General features: G+C 29.6%; 2 protein-coding genes across 3 annotated transcripts; both read right to left on the bottom strand.

The window, feature by feature from the left end:
* Positions 1–1,490: 1,490 nt before the first annotated feature.
* Positions 1,491–5,441, bottom strand: LOC112802768 (probable fructokinase-7). Its single transcript, XM_025846108.3, has 7 exons — positions 5,136–5,441; positions 4,068–4,276; positions 3,657–3,869; positions 3,375–3,572; positions 3,103–3,243; positions 2,801–2,917; positions 1,491–1,869 (listed from the first exon to the last, which is right to left on the bottom strand). Exons 1-7 carry the CDS (start codon positions 5,173–5,175, stop codon positions 1,732–1,734), a joined length of 1,056 nt encoding a protein of 351 aa, XP_025701893.1. The 5' UTR covers positions 5,176–5,441; the 3' UTR covers positions 1,491–1,731.
* A 3,026-nt stretch (positions 5,442–8,467) lies between these two features.
* On the bottom strand, positions 8,468–12,855 carry LOC112802767 (agamous-like MADS-box protein MADS3). 2 transcript variants are annotated; one of them, XM_072237857.1, is made up of 9 exons: positions 12,778–12,855; positions 12,110–12,338; positions 11,388–11,472; positions 11,154–11,215; positions 10,690–10,789; positions 10,529–10,570; positions 10,004–10,045; positions 9,391–9,506; positions 8,468–8,670 (listed from the first exon to the last, which is right to left on the bottom strand). In XM_072237857.1, exons 2-9 carry the CDS (start codon positions 12,289–12,291, stop codon positions 8,571–8,573), a joined length of 729 nt encoding a protein of 242 aa, XP_072093958.1. In that variant the 5' UTR covers positions 12,292–12,338; positions 12,778–12,855; the 3' UTR covers positions 8,468–8,570. The 2 variants fall into 2 exon arrangements, with proteins under 2 accessions (XP_072093958.1, XP_072093959.1); XM_072237858.1 differs by having other exon boundaries at positions 11,638–12,855.
* Positions 12,856–24,998: the final 12,143 nt, after the last annotated feature.

The raw sequence follows: 24,998 nt of genomic DNA, 5'->3' as shown, positions 1-24,998 counted from the left end.
AAATAAAAAAAAAACTAGCTAGCACAACTCACAATTCTCCAATAGTTGTTAGCTAGTCATATATATGGTACATAATTCTCACATTCAATTAGTTTTAGTGTTAATATTGTAAGTATGAGTAATATATAAAATTAGTCCCACATTAAAAACAAAAAACAAAAAAAAGTGAGGAGTTTAAATAAGAAAACCATTAATTTGTTACTTTAAGATTTTAAGTTTAATGTAGTGCTTCACTTGATTTCTCTCAATCTCCGATGATTAAGAGCTTATGCTTATGTTCTCTTATTTGACTCCATTAGATCAAGTGTAAAGATTTAGAGACCAAAATTAAACACTAATTATAATTTAACAACCAAGATTTTAACAACCAACAATCTGAGTCAGACAGTCACTATTCCCATAATTTATTGCTGTACTATTCATATTTAGTCAGTATTAATAACAGATTGTGACTGAAGTGTAGTTATTGAGGAGTCAGGTATGTTTCCAAGTATAGGCATTATGGCAAATAGTCACACTGAGATTCTTAATTGCAAGAAAAACAGAGTAATTGAATTCACTTCTCACTAGCCCCACCAACAGTTGGCACCTGCCACCATTTTAGAGTACACTCTTGTCTTCTTATTCTTCTTCCTTCAATCATAGATTGATGCTAACCTTGAAAGCATGCATGCCACACATTTTAAAATAAAGCATGCTTACAATTTGAAGAACTAAATTGAATCTGTGTCTAATCAGTGGTTGGTGACTTTATAAATGATCCTGAATGAAATAAATAAATAATTCAAGAGAATGTTCCATGGACCATGCACCATTGTCCAAGACAAAACGATTGATTTAGACAAAGCTTTTCAGAAGACAAGTTATAATACTATGCCATGGTTTTTTCTTTTTTAGTCAAGTTGGGTTGAATAGCCCTCAACTCTTTTTTTTTTTTTTTTTTGGACGGAATAGCCCTCAACTCTAAATATTATAACATCACAATACTCATGTATACTATATACTCACACACACAACATAAAAGATTTTTGTTTACTAGAAGTGGATCAGTTTTTACAACACAAATATTGGAGGTTAGAAAATTATCCATTAAAAAATTGTTGTCCTTTCTTTTTTCTTTTTTATGGACTTGAAAATTTTAAGTCTAACAAGATTTTTTTACACTGTTTACATTATCCATGAAGATATTGTTGGGCTTGTAGCCATTTTCATGAAGACCTGTTTGGAAAGATAAGTCCTCCCAGTGCATCAAAATTCATACTAATATATAGCTTTTTTGGCCCCTGTAATTCATGATCAGGTATTTAATTTCAGTAAGATGCTATAATGAAGTTGACAACTATGGTTTGTGAAAAACATAATCATTATTTTAATTCTACAATTATTTTATCTAAATCAGAAGTATTCTTCCACAGGAGGAATTTTCAAACCAAGACAGACAGACCAATCCATGAATGTGTTATTGAAAACAATGCAGAACTTTCATATCATTGAAAGATATAAACATTTCTTCATTCCATGACTCAAAAACTGAACCCCTTTCATATTATTTCTTAAATCTAGAGAACAAGCCAAAACCTGAGACAGCAAGGCAAATTGAACTTACATATGGAAATTACAGTTGAAAGTTTTTGATAAAAAAATGTTAAAAAAAATTAACAAGAAGCTCAGCATCACCTAAGCTATAGTTTAACTACAAATGGAATATGTTATAACCAAAAAATCTGAGTTCTATATTGAAGCAGATTCTAGTAAGAATTGCAAGATAGCTTCCTTTGTAGGCATTGCAGGAATGGCACCTCTCTCAGTTACAGTGATGGCGCCGCATACATTTGCGAAATATAGAGCTTTTCGCAGCCGTTTCTCATCCTGTAAACATAGAAAAAAAAAATAAACTTATATTCAACTACTATGACTTCATGACATCTTTAACTCAGACACCTAATTTCAGGGTTAGTTTAAACTTTTCGCTATGCTATCTAGTGCGGTTCACTGAAGGAAAGTTTATGTATAAATGTATGGTGCAAGGACAATTCTGTCTGTATGCATGTCATGGTATAAAAATCTCAACCATGCAAGATTTTAATGGAGATGTTGAAGAGGGATTAACAGGAGATAATAGTTCAAATCCATTTGAAACTGCTGATTTTCATTAGCAAGGATTAAAGTTTCTCAAACTTCAGTTTTTTTATGCCTTGTCACAACATGCCCAAGTATTATGGGCGAAGCGACGAGAGCTAGAGAAAAATATTGAAAAATATAGGAGTTGTCACCAATTTTTATTATGAAAAAAATAGGGAAAACCTTTAAATTTATAAAAAACTGATTTTTCAGAATTTGGATTTGGGATTCTAAGTATGTGTAGAGAAGCAGCATGCAACTTTGGCTAAGAAAAATGATCTCCCTCCTTTGTAAATGCATAACTATACCCATTTGTATTACTCTTAACCTAAAATGTACTTAATGAAAATGATTCAATTCAATTTTTAATGTCATTTGCTATTCTTAATGCAATCTAATCCTAATTGATGCATAATATCTTTTTCTACTTACGGTGTTCACACCTTGTTTGCTTCACCAACATTAGAATCCATAATATATATATATATCAAAGACTAGAGAGGAAAATGGTACAGAAAGAACACCAGAATTGAAATGTCTTTCCCTGTTCCTAGTCCCTACTGCACTATCAATATGTATAAATAATTTAAGTTTCCAGCATCATCAATGATCAAAATTAAACAGAAAAATTGCTACTGAATTTAATCTAGAACTAGATTGAACCGAAACTCCTAAATACCTGAAGAATACTTGGGTCAGAAGCCAAGTTGTAGAGAAATCCACCGACAAATGCATCACCGGCACCAGTTGTGTCAACAGGTTTGACTTTAACACCTCCAACTTTGCCCCTGAATTCCTGCATGAAGTTCAGCAATCAGAATTCATTGAATCCTGCATCAGTTCATTTTGTACAACAATATCACATTACATTAAGAATCTCATTCACAAGTGACCACCATTAACACAGTCCACTCATACTATTCCCTTACAGAAACATGCAGAAATGATAAATTGTGCTTTAAATTATTTCAGCATGCATACCTTGGTGTAATATCTACAACCAGATGAGCCTTCAGTAACAATTAGAAGTTTGAGATTTGGATGAAAAAGTTTCTTCAATACAACATTATCATCATAAGGATCATCACCACCCGTCAAAAATGTAATCTCTTCCTCACTTATCTGCATATATATAAGAAAACAGCACATCAGGTCTACTAAGAAAAATGACAAACTTTCAAAATTAAACATTTGTAATTATAATTAGACAATTACTGTAGATTGTGTTAGAATCATAGCCCAATGTATTTTACCTTTATGACATCGGCTTGATCCCAAATACTCATTATGCCCTTGCGAGCAGCCTCGGCTGATGGCCATAGTGCTAATCTCAAATTTGGATCATAAGAGAGAATACTACCAGAATTGCTGGCAATTCTCATAGCAGCAAGATGAGCTGACTTGCACGGCTCGTCAATCAAGCTGATGGAGCCATAATGGAAGACTCTAGCCTGAAATCAATGTTACATATATGAGGCTTTTAAGCATGGGTTTAAGGCCACAATTCATAAAATACAAACAGAAATTTAAAAAACCTTCTTTAAGAGATTTATATCAAGTTCTGATTCATGAAGAAGCATATCAGCACTTGGATTCCGGAAAAACAAGAATTCTCGTTCACCGTCAGCTCTAAGTGTAACAAAAGCTAATGCAGTTCTAGCATTCGGGTCAAACCGCATGCCAGACATGTCAACATTGTTTTCCTTCAATATGTTGGCCAACATGTAACCGAACTCGTCTGCTCCAACCTAATACACAGATTGCAAGAAATAAATATATGATTTTCTATTCAGGGTAAATGTCCAAAATCAGCCACAGCCTTCTTGAGAAAGCATACTCGGCACAACATGAAGGTTTGAACAAAATTCTCTATTACAATGCACTTACAGATGGTAGAAAGAAACTAAATGATCAACTGGACCAAGAGCAAGGATAGTAAACCGAACCTTTCCGACGAAAGCTGATGAACCTCCAAGTCTAGATATACCAACAGCTACATTGGCAGGAGCTCCACCAGGAGCTTTCTGAAAAGCCGGTGCTTCGGCCAGCGACACTCCTCCCACTGTTGGCACAAAGTCTATCAGCAGTTCCCCAAAGGAAACAACCAGCGAACTTGTTTCCTTTGCGTCTTCTTTTGAGATATGATTGGAATTACCTGCGAAAAGGCCCTACTTTCAGATTTAAACCAACAACTCATTCTTTTTGCAAGCAAAAATGTAATTACATGATGAAAATGAACAATTGGAAACTTCAGGATACTGCCATGAATTAGGTAAGCTGGTTAAAACTGTAGAAAGCAAAATAAAAGTTATCTTCATTGTGAGAAGACCATTTCCATTCTCTTTTCTCTAGTATACTATGAAACATCTTATATGCTAATTAGTTAGAACCAGAAGAACCAACTCATCTGTATTCTGCTGTGTGTTCTTTCCTCCCAAATTTTGGATTTGCATATATAATTAAATATGCCACTAGCAAATATGACGTTCAAGTACACAGATATCAAATACTAACATTCCAAAAGCATCATTTTGTGATCACAGCAAAGGGTCAAGTTGCATGCCCTGGTCTAAATCACATGGATCCCCACACACAAATATATGATCCAATCCAATCATAATTTCCAAATGAACTATCCCACAAGAGCATCAGAGAAATGCAACCAGAAAGTGGATCAAACAAAGACAACTCCATACATGATAATTTTGACTTTGCATGGAAATTCGCAGCTGCATAAAGATAACATCACCCGCCCAGACACAGAAGAACAGAACAAAACACAACATACTCTACAAAGGTTTCCAATCAGATTTAGCTCAACAAATCGGAAAAAAAAAAAGAAAAAAAGAGCATAACCCAACATCACAAAAACCTCAAAGATATAATCTTTAGCTCGAAAAACACACTCCCAACCTATACAAATGAATCCCTCCAATGCTTCAAGTGATGGAAAACCAAGCAACAACAATAATAAAGCGTGAGGAGTGTAAAAGAGAGAAGAAAGATAAGAAAACCTGAGTAAGAATTGGCCATTTGATTTGCAGAGTGTTGCATAAAAACAAGGAAGAAGAAGAACAAGAACAAGAAAAAGAAGCAATGTTAAGCAGTTGTGCAGAGAGAGCGAGAGAGTGTGTGTGTAAATGGAGGAAGGTACAAGGTAGATGAAAAGAAGGAGAGAAATTGGTGAGTGACTCGCTTTTAATATAGAAAACTAATAAAACGCACTCTCGCAGAGAGAGAGAGAGAGAGAGAGAGAGAGAGAGAGAGAGGTGACAGAATGGAAATGGAATTCAACAACAATGAGCCAGCCAGCCAAAGCACACAGTTTCTTACTACGTTTTTATTTTCCTTTTCCCCTTTTCACTTTTCTTCTTCTTCTTCAACCTCTTGTCAAAATCTTATTTTTAAAATGTTCTACATCTTGAACCAAATTAGATTAGCTTTTTAGTTTATTAGTGTGTTTAAATCAGTATCGGAAGTACGAATTTTTTTATATATGTAATAATTTTTAACTAATAATAAATTTTTAAATAAAATTTTAATTTATAAAATATTAATTCTCATTTATAGTACACACTAAAAAAATCATAGAAAACTTAAAAAAATTCTACATCTTCATTTCTTTTTCATTCTTTTCTTTCTAAATTTTTGTGTCAAGCTTTTTTTTATATTTATATTGTAAAATATTCTATATAATTATTTAATTATATTTATTTATTTATATAATTATTTATAGAATTAAAATAAAAAAATATTTTTATTAGATATATAATTAAATATATTTATAAAATTATTTTATAATATATATATATATATATATCTTAGCAATAAATATGATTTTCTTAATTTGTAGTAGTCAGTTTAATATTTCTGTTTAAAAGATACGTTATATTATATATGATTTTCACACAACTACATTTATTTTTCCTTGATTTCTTACCCTTTTATGCTATATATAGATGCTATAGTCGATATAGAATAAATTTGTGGATGAGTTGCACTAAATTTTTTTAAAACTTAAGTGATATTGAAAAAATTTATTAATAAAATAATATTATGCATAATATATCGTTTAATTATAATCTAGAATATGTGTAATTTTGGACGCTTGTCCCGTTAACTATAAAAAAAAATACGTGTAATTTACTTAAAGAAGCTTGTATGAGGATAAGAATTTTCAAAGTTTGATCAATTAGTATATTCATATTCACCAACTAGAAAGAAAGCAAAATGGTTTTCGGTTTGGATAGACACACAGCTTCCCTTCTATTTATTATTTAATCTCAGTATTCAACATTCCTTGAAAGGTGTAACTATTAACTAAGAAGAAAAAAATCTCCTCAAATATCTCCAAAAGGAAGAGAATTTATTTGTATTATTCTCGTAAACCGGTGATGTAGTTCTTAATTGTTTAATTATTCTGTATGTTTTTATAGTTTTATAAATTTTTTTATTAAATTTTTATATATTTTTTTAATTAAATTTTTATATCAATTTTTATAATTAAGTTTTTTTTAATAGTAATTAATTTGATTATATAAAAATTTAATTAAAAAAATAAATAAAAAAATTTAAATAAAAAAATATAAGAACTTAATAAAAAAACTTAATAAAAAAATTTAATTAAAAAAATATAAGAATTTAATTAAAAATTTTATAAAATTATAAAAATTAATAAAATAATTAAATTTTTTTAATTTTATGTATTTACGGATATCTGAACGTCTGGTTAAACTTAGCGTATTTATTTATTTATTAAAAAAATTTAATAATCAATCAAATTTATTATTTTTAATTATTAATTTTATTTTTTTATTTTAATAATCTAATAACATATTTTTAATTTATATTTTAAATATTTTTTAATTAAATACTGACCAATATCCAGCATTTTTCATTTATTTCTCTTTTTCAGTAAAACCATAGACGGACAAGAAATCCGTGATTATTTTGCAAGGGAAAAAAAGGTGACACCTTTCAAAATTTACGATTATATATTATCATTTTTTTTCAAAGCACTAAGTGAATAACGTCTTTTGCCAACACCAATTTAATTTTTTATAATTTCCATAGTACATCTAGCTAGCAAAGCATATATTATCATGGCGGTGAGATGATGATGAGTTATATATAAAAAAAAAAATTATTATTTATAGTATCTCTCAATGTGATCAATTTCGTTACAAATTAAAATTTTATTTAAAAATTTATTATTAATCGATAAATTGTTACATATGTACATTAAAATTTAAACCTCAATACTTATTTAAATAAACTAATAAATTAATTAACTACTGAATCAAATCTAAATTAATTATACAAAAAGTTAAATATATGAACCTAGGATTTTCTCCTTTCGACCTAGATTCGTGTATAGTACTGACACATTTTAAGAATTAAATAATTGGGCTGGAGCCCACTCACATGCTTTAAACAAAAGCCCATCTAATTTGTAAATTATATAAAAAGGCCCATTCAGTTTCTTTTTTATTTTTCTATTTTCACTATTTCCTTGTAAATTTCTAAAGGTAAGAATGATCATATTTCATATATTGTGAGTTTGTGACATAGTAACTATTCATTTTATTTTAAAAATTATTATTTATTTATATTATATTTATTATTTAAAATATTATAGATGTAAAACATAATAAGAAAAACTTCTTATATTAACTTTGGAAAATGCTATATTCTTGAGTTAAACGGCACCTTGCAAAAAAAGTTGATGCTTGATGCACCAACTTTGGACAATGCTTGACGCTTTAAATCGTAGTTTGTTTTATGCTTATATTTTTTTAGTGATAAATATTAAAATTTTATTTCAAAAATTGAAGTTCCAGAAAGAGATAAAAAAAAATCATAAAAATAGTAGCATGATGTGGTCTTGAGATGTTTTTGACTTATTGTCAACGGAACCAAAACCTAAAATTGTGACGTCTTCTATAGAAGAGAGTTTATGGCTTTTGGCTTGCAACTTTGCATCATCATCACCTATTGTATCAAATATAATACACAAGTAGCACGTTTAAGTTGTTGAGATGACATATTAACACATTTTTTAATAATAATTAAAAATATTAATTATATATTAAAATTAGTCATCATATATTTATGTATTTATACAATTCTCCATAAATTTATTTCAAATTAAAGTATGTGGACAGAAGAAGCGCTCAATGTAACAAGAAGCTTTTCCTGAACCATGTGACATTATAACTACATTATTGATAGTTTGTGAAATTTAATTAGATTTTTTGTCAGAAATTATAATGGTGGTTTAATGTTTAAAAAAATGATGAAACTTACTAGCAATTTCAACCAAAAACTAAACATAATACCACCTCAGTTAACAACAAAAATTCTGACAAAATTCTAATTATTTATTGTACGTTTTGCTTGGATAATACATACAGAATACAAGCAAGGCATAATAAGAAGAAAACGAAGGTTCACACAAGCCAACCATTATTGTTTTTGTCATGGCTGCTCTGACCATCTTGTTGCCTTGTACCGCTTGCTTTTCCCTCCTGATTATGATGCTCAAACATGCTGCACCAATTTGTATGTAACAAACATTAATTTGGTTAGCAAAATAATTAATATTATAGAGTGTATTGTCATGACTCATGACAGATTTTAAACTAAGAAAAATGTTATTATATGCACTACTTTTGTATATATATCTTTTACTTTGTTAAAAGTGATTCATAAGAAGTAAGAGAAGATAAAATATTTCTTAGTGATTACTTAGATAAAATTAAAAGCTGTTAAATAATAATTCAAACAAAAACACGTATTAAGATATCTAATAATTTTCAACGATATTTTTACATAAAAGAATTAGAAAAAAGATATAATAAAAGATGATGCAAACTTAATTTTTTCTTAATTTATAAGGTTGTAATCTCAAAAAGTGTTTGTTACTTGTTAATGCAACTATATATAATTTATTTTGGCAACTAAGGGAGATAAAATCGAGATTTTATGTGAAATCGAAAAAGTAAATTAAGAACGTAAAACATAAAATTTTAACAAGATTTAAATCATAAAATCGTCTATAAATTTTGTAAAATTAATAGACTCATTTAAAATTGTAATATCAAAAAATTTTAAGAGTTAAATCAAAATTCTAGTTACTATTAATTGCAACAATTTAACTTTATCTTTTTCAAAGTACAAAGTGCAAATTTATAAGCAAGAGGTATTTTTAGTTGTGAGCGTGAGGCTCTTTTGCATGTGATGAGATGTTAATGAGAAAAGTGGATATACCGTGTGTTGTTTAAGACCGTCTCAGACTGGAACTGATTAATGGCTTGTACTTCATTCAACTCATGAATAATAGGGTTGTTGTGCTCAGCAATGAGGTCTGGGAATTCATCTCTTAACTGCATCATAAGTTTTCAGAATGCAAATAAATTTATTAAGAGGCCTTATATATATAGCAGGAATTGAAATACCCAACACTTTCATATTATTTATTTATTTTATAATTTTAAATTGCATTTAGACATTCTCTTTTATTTTTTTTAGACAGGTATATAAAAATAATAAATATAAAAAAATTGACATTTTTTGTTGGTTTCAAAGTCTATGTCATGAAACCAGTTGTTCCTCGTGCAAGAGTAACTTCTAACCTTAAAATTATGTTGAACATTTTTTTATTTATAAAATATATATTTAGTTATAAAAATATTTTTTTAACGATGATAGAAAGAGATACGTGAATAATTATATTTTTAATGATTTTAAATTAAATTACAAAAATATTCAATATTTTCTAAAAATAGTACAATTTATTTTAAACACAGCAGTGAAATAATGCAACTTTAATATTAACACATTAATTAATTAATTTATATGTCCAATGCTTAAAGGGAAAAACCTTGGATTTCAACTTTTTGTTGAGCTCCTGGTCCTCGTGCACCTGCCAATATTAATAAGAATAAATAATATATGCATATATAATTAGAACAATATTAAATGACCAATATTTTTTTTTTGTGAACAGTTACTTATTAATATTTAAAAATGTGAACTAAATATATTATTAGATTATTAGACTAAAAATAATGACAAAAAAATAAATTATAGTGACCCAAGGGGCAATGGAATATTTAAATAAGTATTCGGATACTAGGGATAATAAATATCTCATGTCATAAAATCACTCATCTCAACAAAATCGAACTGTTGAACTTTTGGATTTAGAGCTCTAATATCATATTATGATACCACTCATCCCAAAAAGTTACGCTAATAAGAAAAGGTAACATTAATGATTATATCTCTAATACTCTCTAAACTTCCATTATACACATTGTACAAATATTCCATTGACTCTCTGTACTTTTTCTTAATTTAATTTAATTTAATTTTGTGATTCACAAAGGAAGGGTGCTCAAGTTACCTTTTCACTTAATTCTGCCTGTCGTGTTATGAGCTTCCTCATCTGCAATTCAAAAGCACACAATATATAAATCAACCACATATAATATATATAAATTAAAATGCATGCAACCTAGGCCACCACACTATATTATATAGTATGATAGTAATTGTTATATATACATGGAGCTGTCGAGCCTGTGCAAGAGTTCTTTCTACTTGTTTCTCAAGGTTCATCAGTTCCTTCATGCCAAGGGGCTCAAGTTCTTCTCCTTGAAAATGCCTTCAATTCAAACACCAAACCAAACTATATATTGTAAGCATCTAATTAATAACATTCACAAACATGTTTATTTACTATCCTTAGCTTGTTTAGTTTGAGTACCACATGCATGTTTAGTTACATATATAACTATTTAAGTATTTTCTCTATTCACTTAAATAATTTGGATACATAATTTCATAACATATTATCAGAGTTTCTATTTATGACCTAAAGATTCAGAATTCGATTTTTATTGATCATCTAAAAGTTTCCGGTATAAGACAAATAAAAAAAATGATTTTGGAAATTCATAGTCCTCCCAGCACTATTATAAAATTCAAAACCCTAAAATATATCTAAAGTATATCACATTATAGTTTACCTTTGTGTTCGCTCCAGAGATTCATATTTTACCTTTAATTTCAAGAATTCCTGGTACAAGCTCTGCAAGGCACATCACCAATAATAATAATAATAATAATAATAATAATAATAATAATAATAATAATAATAATAATAAATGCTAAAGCACTAGATTTCTAAAAATCATTCTGGTCATAATCATAATCATAATATAATAGTTAAAAATTAAAGGGAAAATTAAAGAAGGAAAAACCTGTGATTGCTGATCAAATAAATTGCCAGTCTGTGACAACTTGTTGTAACGACATTGGCGATACCTCTCAATAATTCCACTGATGCTGATCATCATCAAAATTTAAAAATAAAATAAAAAACAGTAAGTAACTGGTAAAATTATTATTTTAATATGAAATACAATAATTAGTTTGAAGTGTACATTGGACCATGGTAGCAATAATTGAAGCAAAACATGAAATAAATAAAATTGGACCACTAAATTATACCTTGAGATGCATCTGATTCTGAAACAACAGAACAAATTGGAAGAAGTAAAGAAAGAATGAAAGTGGATAGTGGCCATGGATTATATATTCCTTAACAAAGAAGAATAATCTCACTATGCAGAATTTAAACGAAATATACATGTCCAATAGCATAGTGATTATGCTAAATAACAAAAATTTTAGTTAAAAAAAAACTTGGTTTAATTTAGTTTGTCTAGCATATTTTTTAAGCAAAAAATTAATGTGAAGATGATAATTTAGTCAAATTTATCAAATCATTTACATGAAACTGTATCTGAATTTTTATCTTTTTCTTAATAATCATAATTACTTAGCAAGAAGTATATACAGACTAAGTAGCATTAAGAAATTAAACCACTTGTATGATTATGTTATGTGGATCAGATAGGAATAATAATAATTAAGTATTAGTTAATTGCATGATGATGAGATGAAAAAGAATAAGAATTACTCAGAACTGCTGTACTGAAAAAGCTTGCCGCGACTAGAGAAGATGATGAGTGCTACTTCAGCATCACAAAGCACTGATAATTCAAAAGCTTTCTTCAACAAACCACTCCTTCTCTTTGAAAATGTAACTTGCCTGTTTATCTTGTTCTCTATTCTCTCCAGAACCACTCTCCCTCTTCCCATCTTAATTCTTCTATCTCACACACTCCCTCCTTAGCTACCTTCTCTCTCTTTATATATTCAAACTCATAGCAGAGAATTATGGAATAATAACACAAAACCACATGCATGAGAGACAACACAGCAAAGCACATATCTCTTCAACATCATAACACCTTATCTATTTTGAAATTTGACCACCCTTAAGCAAACCTTCTTTCTTTATACTGTACTGTCTGTGTTTTCTTTCTCATCATATTCATTACTTTTGTTACCAACTAAACATCCATGGTGGGGACTCCAAAACAAAATAGATAGACAGAATAATATAATTAAGCATCTCTTTTTATTTTACTTGAAATTCATTTTTTGATTTAAATTATATTTTAAATTCTCTTTTTTGGAAAATTTAGGTTTTGAAAAAAGAGAAAAGTTGTGTAGCGCGTATTTAAAATTAAAAGAGTTTAGGACAAATAAAGAATAAAAAAGTGTAATTGAGAAAATGATAACCTTGGATTTTCTCCATTTGTATGATGATGTCTATTTTGGAAATTGAGAAATGAGAACCACTTTGACAGGCAGAGACATGGTAGTTGGGAAGCCATGTCAAGTATTTATACCTCTTAAGATAATGAAAAGGGACGTGTCGAACAAATTAAAGGACCATGGAATCTGTAAGCCTAAGACTTCATTTTCAATAATAAATAACCATTGAAATGGTTGTAATTAATTAATTGCAATTCATTATTAAATCTGTTAGACATATAATAATTAATTTATGTTGTTTAATTTTAATATGTTTTATATTGATGATAATGTAAGGGTTTGCCAACCATTTAGTTAACAATGGTTCATGATTCCCAGTCACACAAGTGTGTCACTTCAATCTCATCGTGTAATCTCCAATTTATTTTATTTTGTTCAGCTTTTTAACTTTTGCTCAACTTTAATTAACCCTAGTTGTTGGACCTAAGAGAGACTACATGAGAGAGACCTAAAGGGGCCACATTCATTTGACCTAGCCACGTTTCAGAACCTTATTGCCTCTTTTCTTGTCCTACATAAGCATTCTTCTGTTAGCCTGACGTCATTTCGCATCAAAGTGACACTTAGCCAATCCAAACTTGACACGTTTCATCATCCCAATCAGAAAGTAGTTTTGATCAGAGACCATGAGTCTTTTGTATAGAAGACAGCAGAGGAAAATAGCAAAGTGATATTTGAGATTGGGTGTTTGTATAAAAAAAATTCTAAGGATTTAATTCTACCGAAAAAATTTTTAAGATTGAAAAAATTATACCGTCTTGGTTTTTATTCTCTTTTTGTTGAATTACTCGTCACTTCATGACTGACTTCATATATAATTAATTAATTATATAGCCTTTTATAATGAATTAGATAAAACATGTTATTTATTTTAGTTTTAATACTAAAAATTTGACTAAACAGCGTCGTCATTTAATTTTAATAAATCATAAAATATCTTTTATATCTATCTCCACCAAAAATATATGAACACTAAGATTAATTGATATTATTTATTAAGTATTTAGTGTCAAAATAATTAAACAATGTCATTTTATTTAGTCTAATGTAAAAATAATGTATCAAGTCACTCACGGGATGAAAAATAATTCGATAAAAAAATAAAAGACTAACGTGATATATTTTTTTAAATTTTAAAAATGTTTTTGGTGTAATTAAAATTTCAAAATTTTTTTTTATATTAGCGACAAATTTCAAAAATTATTTTAAGACTTGTATTAAAATGTTACGAACTACTTAAATAAAGATATTTTTATATTTTATATTTGATATTTTTATTATTTTTTATATAAAAATAAATTTATGTGATTAATTATTGTTATTTATAGTTTATATTTTTTGAATATATTTAATTAAGTTGTACTTTCTAATTAATTATTAAGTAGTGCACAAATTTTAAGAGATAATTTTGTGTTTGTTTCATTCCATCCGGCGTTAGGAATATGTGTTAGATTAAAATAATATATTGAACCAAAGAGTATTAAAATATAATAAATTGAACCAAAGAGTTCTAATATATGTGAATTGTGGACCTCCATTTCCCGTTATGGGTGTGTTTATCCACACACATGATGATACAAGGGTAATTAGTGAGAGAATAAAAAGTTAAAAATAAAAAAAAAACAAGAAAATAAAGGATATAAAATATGAAATAGCACATAAAAGATTTTTGTTAACGAAAATATAGTTTTGAAAAATGAAATAATCATCGTTCAATTAGATGATAAAATAATAATTTAATTAATCTGTTAGTTTCTATAATTTTTAATTTTATAATTAAACTTTTTTTGTACCAAAAAATTTAAAATTAATAAAATATTCTTCTAAAAAAATATGTAGTAAAATATTTAATTAAGTTTTTAATTATGATTATTTTTAATTTATAGAAAAATATTTTTGTTAATTACACTAATAAAAATTTAATTACAAAATTAAAAGACAACTGAAAAAGAAAAAAATTATAAAAACTTATTTATAAATTTAGTGAAATTATAGAAACTAACAAAATTGTTAAATCTAAAATAATTAATCTAGTGTAAGACAAATTAACAAATGGAAGAAATATAGAATTGAAGAAACATAAAAATTTTGTTGAGAAAAAAATACCAATGTTAAAAAAAGAAAAGAATACCAATATAAAAAATAGCAATATAATAAAAGAAAAAAATATCAATGTAAAAAATTAAATAAATTTAAAAAGAGACTCTTATTTAAAAAAATTTGTTAAAAATATATATAGAAGAGAATCGATTCCATCACATAACAAAAAAATTATAAATTCACTCTCCTAAAACTCTCTTCAAATTATACTACACCCATATAGTCTATCAAGATCCCTCGTGTACTATTGAACAACTTGCCAACAAACATGTAGAGATAGTGGTGATCAAGCTACTTTGTTTGCACAAATGCTCATACATTTGAATGAGAATCTGAAAATTGGACAACAAGTGTTAATTAGTCATCATGCTACTTATTCTGTGTTAATTCTGACCGCATAAGTAGACATGTGATTATAAGATTGAAGTGGAAATGAACAAATGCGATGAACTTGTCCCCAATTCATAGAAAAAGGAGGGGCCTAGCTCTATTCCAACTTGGAACAATTTGGAACCGTAATAATTTTTTTAGGTAAATAAATTAATTTATTTTTTTTTTCTTTATAGGGGGACATATAGGTCGTGGTAATAATCAAATCAGATGGGGATTTGAATGATGTAGAAGAACTAAGAAGAATTAGAAAGTGGGGATAAGGACATGGTTATTGGAATTCACCATGATGGGACTCAAATGATGCTTCATTAATTATTAGTTGATTTATATTAGTTTCATCCCCCCAAGCCTAATTAAAATTCAATCACCTTTTTCAAGTTATGGGGATAGAGAATTAGATATGAATATTCTGTTATTAATTCAATTAAGCAGAAATATCTTGAGATAATGATGGTGATGATGATCGATACACTCAAGCTTTTCCAACTCATATTAGATCTTTTTATAAAGAAGCACATCAAAAAGAAATTTCAATTCATTGTATTTATCAAAAAGGAAATTTACACATTTAAAGAAGCATAATTGGTCAATGGTTCAACTTTCAGTTATTGCGTATGAAATATTAATTAATTAATCAAGAACAGGAAGAGTATTTGTGGTAGCTATAGTAATATTTGGTAGTTTTAAATTAAACTCGTGAACACAAATTAAATTAAGATGAAACAGTAGTGGTTTTCTGACAAAAGGGTTGTTATTGGAAACTTTTTTCAGAGAAATGTTTATAGCACTGCCACAAGAGCCAAATCAAAATGTTTAAACTATTTTGGATAAATTATACTCATTTCTACTAATTAAAATTCAACCTAACCCTCTTTATTATTTATTTTAAATTAATTTTTTATATTTATAAGATATAAAAATATATAATAAAAATTGAAGGTTTATGAGAAGCATTTATAATATAGACAAATAGAAATTTCATTGCACATATTCTATATATTTTTATTCCTATCATAAAGACAAATATTCCCATGATTATATTTGGGGATAATTTACTTCACAATAGTAATCAAAACTGTATAATTAAGTGTTTGAAACACTTTGAGAATTATTCGCACATATTTTTTTAAGGATACATATATTATAAACAGAACAAGTTACATATATTGTTGTTAAGAATTCTTAAAAACTTACCTAGCTAGAGATACAGATGATTGTGACAATTGAAGAAGTGATTGTAAACAGCAATATTCTTACCTGGGGTTTAAGGTTTTAAAGATTTTTTTTAATTATTATATTTAGAATATCTGAGGTTACTAAATTTCTTTTATCTCATTTTAGATTTACTCCATTCCGACTTAGGGACCTTTTTATATTGGGTTATTACTATTTTTGGAGATATTAGAATGCTTAGTTTCTATTTTTTTTAAATAATCTTCGTTATAAATAATTCATAAAAATTGTTGTTTTCAAGATTTGAACCTTGGATCTTTTAGTTAAATTATAAACTACTTATCATCTTAAGTAATTTAGTTTTTGTTATTTTTAAATATATTTAATAAATAAAAGAGTGAATTAATAAGTACATTAGGGTCTGTTGATATATTAGTATATATAACTTTCACTTATAATTATTCAAATTGATTATTTATATAGGATCTTTTCTCTTTTGGAGGGAACAAAAAAAGAAGATACTATGAACACATCCTATGCACTAGTGATCCATGTATGAAAGCAACTTAAAGGAGACATGCTAAGATGAAATGACCGTATGAATTCTTGTCCACCAAAATAAAGTCACTAGAGGCATCAAATAAGTTGAAAGTTGAAAATGAAATCTATGAATGAATGAATAAATAGTTTTCACTTAAGCAACCTAAAATGTGTGAACGAACATTTTAACGATAATTAATTGTCAAAAATGATCATAAAAATTGTACTTTTATTTTTGGTTTTTTTTGTTAGTCATTAAGAAAAAATCCAAAACTCATTTCGATTCGGATACAATATAAGTTTAAAATTTATCCGCTCTTTTCAATATTTTTTCATGTACAGTTTACTCAAATCGTTATAACTTCTTAAATATTTTTTTTTGGTTTTTCAGAATTTTTTACTGCCGAAAAAAACTAACTAGTATAAATCAATTAAAATTACATTAATTGGGATTGAGACATCCGAGATATAATTGGGATTGAGACGCCGAGATATGTAAAGATTACTAAAATCTATAATTTGAAAATTTAACAATAAATTTGGATTTGGAGAATTTTTTCGAGTGAAAAAATGTTGTTAGTTGTAGAAAAACGCGTAAAAACACATACCGATATTTTAACTAACAGTACTGGATTAAATCTGTCTAGTACTGTGAGTAAGAAAATAAAAACTAATAAAATGACAAAAAAATACTTAAAATACAGATTAAAATATCTATCTTAAAAGTTTTAATCCAAAATTGGGTCAAACGCATCAAATAATAGACTTGGACCACACTTGGGCCCAAGGCCCATTCACTAACACCCCTAATCAACCTCACTTCAGCGTCCCCCCTCTCTCTCACATTAAAATATTCAGCATTGCGCTAAAAGAGAAGAGAGAAAATAAAGCACTATTCACTCAATCACTCAAATCTACATAATTAATCCAAAACTCCGATTGACAACTTGTTTGTTGTTACGCGTTCGTCTCGAATTTCTCTTCAATTCTATCTAAGCATTGTGGTAAAAAATCTTGAAATCCTTGCCCAATTTTCAGTTTTATTCATGTTTCACGTTTTTTGGATTTGGTGTTGAGGAAAATTCAACTTTCGATGTTTAGGGGAGGTTTAATCTTAAGTACTAAGAAAGTTTTGATCAAAGATTGAGTGATACAAGGTAAGAAAGTTTAATTCCTTTCATTATTCCTAATTTTAAGTAAAATTCTAGTATGATTATTGAGTAAAATTATTGTGATTAGATTACATGGAATAGCTTGAATTGTTAGATTCAATTGATTTGGTTGAAAAGCATTTGTTGAGGCTTGTTGACATTGGGTGAAGGTTGGACTTGGACAGAGGAAGGAATCTAAGGGTCTGAATTTGTCATGCTTAAGGTATGGGTTTAAGTTTCAGATAAATACTATGTAATGTGACATGAAATTTTAGGCTAGTGGATCTAGGATTATTGTTGAATTATTGTGGTTGATTGTTGGTTTAGTAGAATTGTAATATATGTTGGTGGATGATTGAGTATTGATGAGATAAAGTGTGAATTTGCATAAATGAGTATGATTTTGAAAGAAATTGTGATTGGATGAATGTTGTGAATTGATTGCCTATTGAGGGGTTGATGTGAAAATTAGGCTGGAAGCCGTGAAAGGGTGAGCAAATCCCCTACTTGGTAAGTTGAGGTAAGTGATGGTGTGGTCATGTTGTGATTGATGAATTGATGATGTTGAGTTGGATAATTGATTTAATTTGGTATGAATGATTGAATTTATTTTTGGTTGTGAATGGTAGATATGAAATGTGTTAAATAAGTTGGAATTTGGGTTGATTACGCTTGAAATAGATAGAGATTGATAAGTGAGTGCTTGAAGTGTGTAGGAATGGTATTGAAGTGGACTTGAACTAAATTGAATTGAGATTTGATGAGATTAGAGAATTGTGAGGATTTGATAAAAAGGATTTTTGACTAATTTCGACGGGTTATAACTTGGCGCACGGAGTTTGAATGTGAGTAAAATTTATCTTAAATTAAAGCTAGTGAAAAGACCTGGAAAATGGTTTAAGAATGAAGAAAAATGAATAATTCCATAAAAAGTTATAGAAGTTTGAATTTGGGGATTAAAAATTAAACTCTGCAAATGTTGCAGAAAATTGGAGTCATACGTACACATGAGGGACGTTACATAAATGAAATGGTTTCGTGTGCATACCATGCATATGCACAAATGTCAAGTCATGCATATGCACAGCTTGCATTCTATAATTGAATTATTTTTGTGCGCGTTTCGCGCATACGTGCAAAAAGGGGACTCGTGCGTATGCACGAGACATGCGTACACACGACTATCCTATTTTCAAGAAAATGTTAATTTTTACTATTTTAACCTATCCAACCATCTCTTTCACTTCTGTAACCCCAATAATGAGTATAGAGATAGTAGAGTAGATGGTAGAAAGCGTTGGGAAGGAAATTATGGAATCAAAATGAGTTGAAAGTGATTGAAGGGATGAACTGATATGATTGGAGGAGGAGAATGAGATTGATTGATATTTGAGTTGTTTGGGTAGATGCAAGGATTGTCTTTATCCCACTTGTTTCAGGTTGAGATTGGAACTTCTTGGGTAGATGTAGTGGTTTACCCCACTTGCTCCGAATTGAGATTTAAGACTTTATTGACCCTCCATCGTAAGATAAGACCAGATACTTAGACCATTGCAAATAATTCCTCCAAGAAAAGTGAATACATATTGGGGATGCGCGCACCAAGGGATTGTTTAGGGTTCGCTACCAAACATATCGGGTTTTGACTGTATAACCGATAGATGAGCTTATTGGCTGTAAGGCAGGCATGCATCATTTGCATTTGTGTGTATTGATTGGGTGTACATCTTGTATTTGACTTGCCTTCTTTGATAATTGTACCTATATGCTAATTGTCCTAATTGTTTTAATTGTACTCTCTATTTGTGTATTCTTTGTATTATTTTGTCTGTGCTTAAACAATTGAGAAATCCCTTATACTAGCAGTGGTAACACTAAGGGTTGTTTCTAATGTAGTGATTGGCAGTTTGCGGAGAATTGAAAATAAATAGATAGATTAGGAATTCTTAGTAAGTTGTCATTTTCTGGTTTAGTAAGAACCATAGGCTCGGATGAATGAAACTTTGGAGATTAAGATTGTCTAGAGAGTTCCTATTACCTTATATTATATCAATTCGACACTTTTACTTTATTGAAAACTCGGTGGTTTGGGTTCTCACCCATATATTATTTCTGTTTTTTAGATGCAGGTCTCAACACTCCTCAGTGAGTGGGAGTTTTATCTGAAAAATGGCAAAAAGAATTTTTGCTTCTATTTTGATATATATATTTCTCTCCTCCTTTTGTAAAAACTGACATATGATGCATTTATTTTGAAAACCTGCCCAAGTGAGCATTCCAATGCGGACTATACACCAAAATGTCATCAAAAAATACTAACACAAACCTTCTCAAATAAGGTTTAAAAATATCATTCATCAATGCTTGAAAAGTGGCTGGAGCGTTGGTTAAACCAAATGGCATGGCTAGCCATTCATAATGCCCTTGATGGATTTTAAAAGCAGTCTTCTCTCTATCCTCCTTCTTTACTAAAATTTGATGGTAGCATGACTTTAAATCAAGCTTTGAAAAGATTGTAGCCCCAAACAGTTCATCTAACAACTCATCAACAGTGGGAATAGGAAAGTTATCTTTAATTGTAATATTGTTTAGTGCTCTATAATCAGTGCAAAACCTCCAAGTACCATCCTTCTTCTTAACTAACAAAATTGGAGATGAAAAAGGACTCTTACTTAGCTGAATTATTCCCTCCCCAAGCATCTGTTGCACCATTCCTTCAATATGCTCCTTTTGTGAATGAGGATATCTGTAAGGTCTTGCCTTTACTGGTTGAGCTCTTGGAATCAATGGAATAGCATGGTCATGGCTTCTAGCAGGTGGTAGTCCTGAAGGGGTATCAAACACCCTTGCATAATTCTATAAAAGCAGGGCCAACTCAGGTTTTAGTTCCTGAGATAATTGCAGCTGCTTCGTATTTCCTTGCTGTTGCGGTAGAGTCTCTTTCCTCCCTTCTTGTAATTGTAGAGTAAAAGCTTCAGCAACTGAATTAGTGTGAAACAACCTCTTGATGTGGTTGTATTGAGCCTGCCTCGGACCATTGTAAGCATCACTAAAAATGGTTACAAACCCACCATTCTGCCAAAACTTTATAAATGAGGAATCATAATCAACAATGTGAGTTTTTAGTCTCTTGAGCCAAGTAGTGCCAAGTACTAAATCTCCACCTGCAACATGTAAGACATATACTTGTGGAACAATCATTTTGTGGCCCTGCATATTAACCTCAAGAGCCTTAATACATCCTTCCACTTTCATCATTTCAAAGTTGCCAACCATGACATTAAATTCAGGTGTTGGCTCCAGTGGAAGGTTAAGAAATTTTGCAATCTTTGGTTGGATAAAACTGTCAGAACTTCCACCATCAATTAACACTTGGATTTCATGACCCAGAATCCTTGCGGTCAGTCGGATTGTAGCCAACCCTTTAGCTCCATTCATTGCATTATAAGACAAATGATGATCCGTAACTTGCTGTTCTAACTGCTGCATCACATCCTCTTGGGCAGGTTGTTCAGTATTAGTCATTTGCTGCTCTTCAGCCTCTTCCTCTGCTATTTCCTCTAATTGAAACAACATAAAGTGTCTGTTGGGGCACTTATGTGTTGGGAAAAAACGTTCATCACACCAGTAGCATAAACCTTTTTCTCTTCTCATTTGTTGCTCAGCTGTCGTGAGGCGCTTAACTTGGTTTCTGTTGGAATTTATGGCAGGTTTAGTGGCTGGAGTGGGTAGCAAGGGTGGTAATGTTTGGCGGGGAAGGGCAGGCTTATTTTGTTGTCCAGGGCTTGTTTGAAGGGTTTAATTTGAATGGATTGTTTGGTTACGGTAAGTGTTTGGGCCTTGTGAATTTCGAAAAGATGATGAAAATTTGTCTTCATATAATCTAGCTAAGCTCACAGCTCTAATTAATGAGGGAGGGCACTGAGATTTTACCTCACATTTAATGTCCATACGTAAGCCACCGATGAAACAGTCTCTTAGAGCATTCGGAGGCTCAAGATTGGTCCTATTAGCCAAGGACACAATTTCTGCGTAGTATTCTGCTACCGAGCCTTTCTGCATCAGCTTGAACAATGATTCTCGTGGAGAATCGAACAAAGACGGGCCAAACTGTTGTTCGATTGCTTGACGCAACTCATTCCAAGAGTGGAATGGTAATGAACATTGAGCCATTTGAAACCAAGGGATGGTAGGTCCCACTATGTGCATTCCTGTAATTGTAACTTGTTCTTCCTCAGGCACCCGATAGAAGTCAAAATACTGGTCCACAGAGAAGATCCATCCCAACGCATCTGAACCGTCAAATTTGGGTAGGTCGAATTTTGGTTTTCTAAAGTGAGGTTGATGATTGTGAAAACCACCCCCATGACTGAAATGAGAGCCATGGCTAAACTCCGTGTGAGGATCAGTTTCTTGGCTTGTATTAATAGGCTGCTTTTGGAGCACCTGCATAATAGAGTTATGCATCGTCTCCATTCTCAAACGCATTTCCTCATTGTTCCTCGCAACCTCAGCTCGATGAGCTTCTGCATTTTTCTCAACAAGCTCATACAACGTTTTAATATCAGCTTCTACCTTTTTAAACCTCGTGTCTTCTGCCATGTCTCTCAACGAAAGCACCAAATGAAAGAGGTAGAAATTTTCTCTTTGGATATCAATATATATATGAGAGCAACAGGTATAAAAACCAAGAAATAATGCAGAACCAGTACAAAAGTCTATGAAAGGGAAGTATATTAAGTAAGGAATAAGAATAATAAAGGGGTGTGATGATACTCGAATCAGTGCCTTCAACCGTGTGCAAATTGTACCTGAGTGAGGAAGATAAGATTAGAGAATGTAAGTAAGGAAAGAAGGAAAAAATATTGCCAGAGGAGATACAGAGGTGACAGGGGAGAGAGAGAAGTTAAATTACCAAAAGTGGTCTAACAAACATAGTCACGCAGCCGAGTATTAGAGCATTTTTTTCTGCTGCCTCTCCTCAGCTGCTCAACCGCATCTGCTGCCAAGTATCTCTTTTGCATAACAGAATTTATCTTGTATTCAGTGTCAAGTTTGCCCCTCATTGCTTGGTCATCCTCTAATTCCATTTTTTTTAATTGGCTCGTGACAATCTTCCCACCAAGTTGTGCTTTCCGATTGTTGCTTCTTCTTAATGGTTCTTACTCTACCTTCTACTGGAATAAGACCACACGTTGCCGTAGTGATAAGGAACTCTCTCAGGAACTCTCCTCATAACGAGAGGTTTGGCAATATTTTTGGGTTTCATTGGTTGAAATCTTAGGCCCATATCATTTCAAATCCAGTCCAACTCTAGGCTTCTCAAACATATAAGAGTAACCTTTCTCAGACCCAAAACAAAACCAACAACCTTAAATGACCGAAAACCCAGAACCCACAAAGTTTCTTCCAGTACAGAAACAGCCTGTTTTTTAGAATACATTGTATGTAGCCTGGGCCTTTTGGGTTAGTGTGGTTACTCGTTTTTAATTTTTTGGCCTTTTATGATCATACCTTTCAAGTCAGAATAGACTTCCAAAACTTCCCATTACAGATATAAAAATAGTGTATGTGAGTTGTGTAATGAAAAAAAAGAAAAAAAGAAAACGACATTGATAATGGGATGCTGCTGCGCCTGCGCATATGAGAGTTTATTAATTCAAATCTTATCCCATTAATAACCTTTATCATATTAAACATTAACAAGTTTATTAATTTATTATTTTATTGATTAAATATGCATCAATAATAACATATAAATTTTATTAAATGCTCATGAATTTAAATATTAGGAATACAAATTTTTTTATGATTATAATATAAAAGTAAAAAAATTGTGCATCACATTTTTCCAATTTCTTTTATGTATGATAGTGGTAAATGACATAAAAAAATTAGTAAAAGAGATGTATCATTTTTTCAATAATTGAATATGAATTAAACATTCTAAAATTGTGATTACAATAATTCTGTAAAAAAAGAAAAGAAAAAGAAAAGGCTAAGGTACAAAATCTAAGGGGAAAAAAATGACAATTACACTACTTTATTTTCGACATTTTGTGTATACTTCTCTCTCGCTCTATATATATATATAGTATCTAGTGAAAAAGATGTTCTTATATAAAAAATAAGAGCATTTAATTATAGACATAATAAATAGCCAGAATTAGACTACAAAAATTAAAAAGAGAATATATATAATTAATGTGTTTGAAATTAGAGAGAAAGAGTGTAATTAATATCTTTAAAACTAGAGAAAGAGAGGATAATTAATTTTAAATATTTTTAATTATATTATTTAAAATATAATTTAATATATGAATTATAAAATAAAATAATTTTACCTGTTAATAAAATAAGTTGATTGGTCCATAAATAAATAATACATAAGTAAATATTATAAGTAAATAATATAAGAAAACATAATTTATTATTAATTATATGATTATTATTGATTGGAAGTTTTTGTTAAACGATTTTTAATAAATAAAAAAAAATTTACTAACTTTTTTCTAAAACGGAGAACGTGTTAATATCGTGAAGGCTGTGGCTAAACAAATATTTTTATAAAAAGATATTTTTGATATTTTTATTAGAGTAGATATCATCTTTTTATAATATAAAAGATGAATTCTTTATATTTTTTCAGTTTTATTTATAAATAATTTTTAATATAAAAATAAAATATGTAAAAAAAACAAAGAAATGTATATAGTAATTTTTAATTTCTTTATCTTCTCTTATTTCTCATTAAATATTTCTAACACTGAAAACACTAAAACAGGAGATATATAAAAGAAAGTATATATAAAGATAATGTACATGTGA

Source organism: Arachis hypogaea, chromosome 5, assembly GCF_003086295.3.
Source record: "Arachis hypogaea cultivar Tifrunner chromosome 5, arahy.Tifrunner.gnm2.J5K5, whole genome shotgun sequence".
In the NCBI taxonomy this organism is placed as follows: Eukaryota; Viridiplantae; Streptophyta; class Magnoliopsida; order Fabales; family Fabaceae; genus Arachis; species Arachis hypogaea.
This window is presented reverse-complemented; position numbering and strand designations above follow the sequence as displayed.

Bases quoted from the DNA above. Each gene is read 5' to 3' on its own strand.
- LOC112802768 (XM_025846108.3), bottom strand. From the start codon at position 5,175: ATGCAACACTCTGCAAATCAAATGGCCAATTCTTACTCAG. The intron at 3,870-4,067 runs GTTCGGTTTACT...TCTGTGTATTAG, and splicing joins CATCAGCTTTCGTCGGAAAG to GTTGGAGCAGACGAGTTCGG. The intron at 3,244-3,374 runs GTAAAATACATT...ATATATATGCAG, and splicing joins ATCAAGCCGATGTCATAAAG to ATAAGTGAGGAAGAGATTAC.
- LOC112802767 (XM_072237857.1), bottom strand. From the start codon at position 12,291: ATGGGAAGAGGGAGAGTGGTTCTGGAGAGAATAGAGAACAAGATAAAC. The intron at 11,216-11,387 runs GTTTTTCCTTCT...TGTGCCTTGCAG, and splicing joins TATTTGATCAGCAATCACAG to AGCTTGTACCAGGAATTCTT. The intron at 9,507-10,003 runs GTTTTTCCCTTT...CTTATGATGCAG, and splicing joins ACAAAAAGTTGAAATCCAAG to TTAAGAGATGAATTCCCAGA.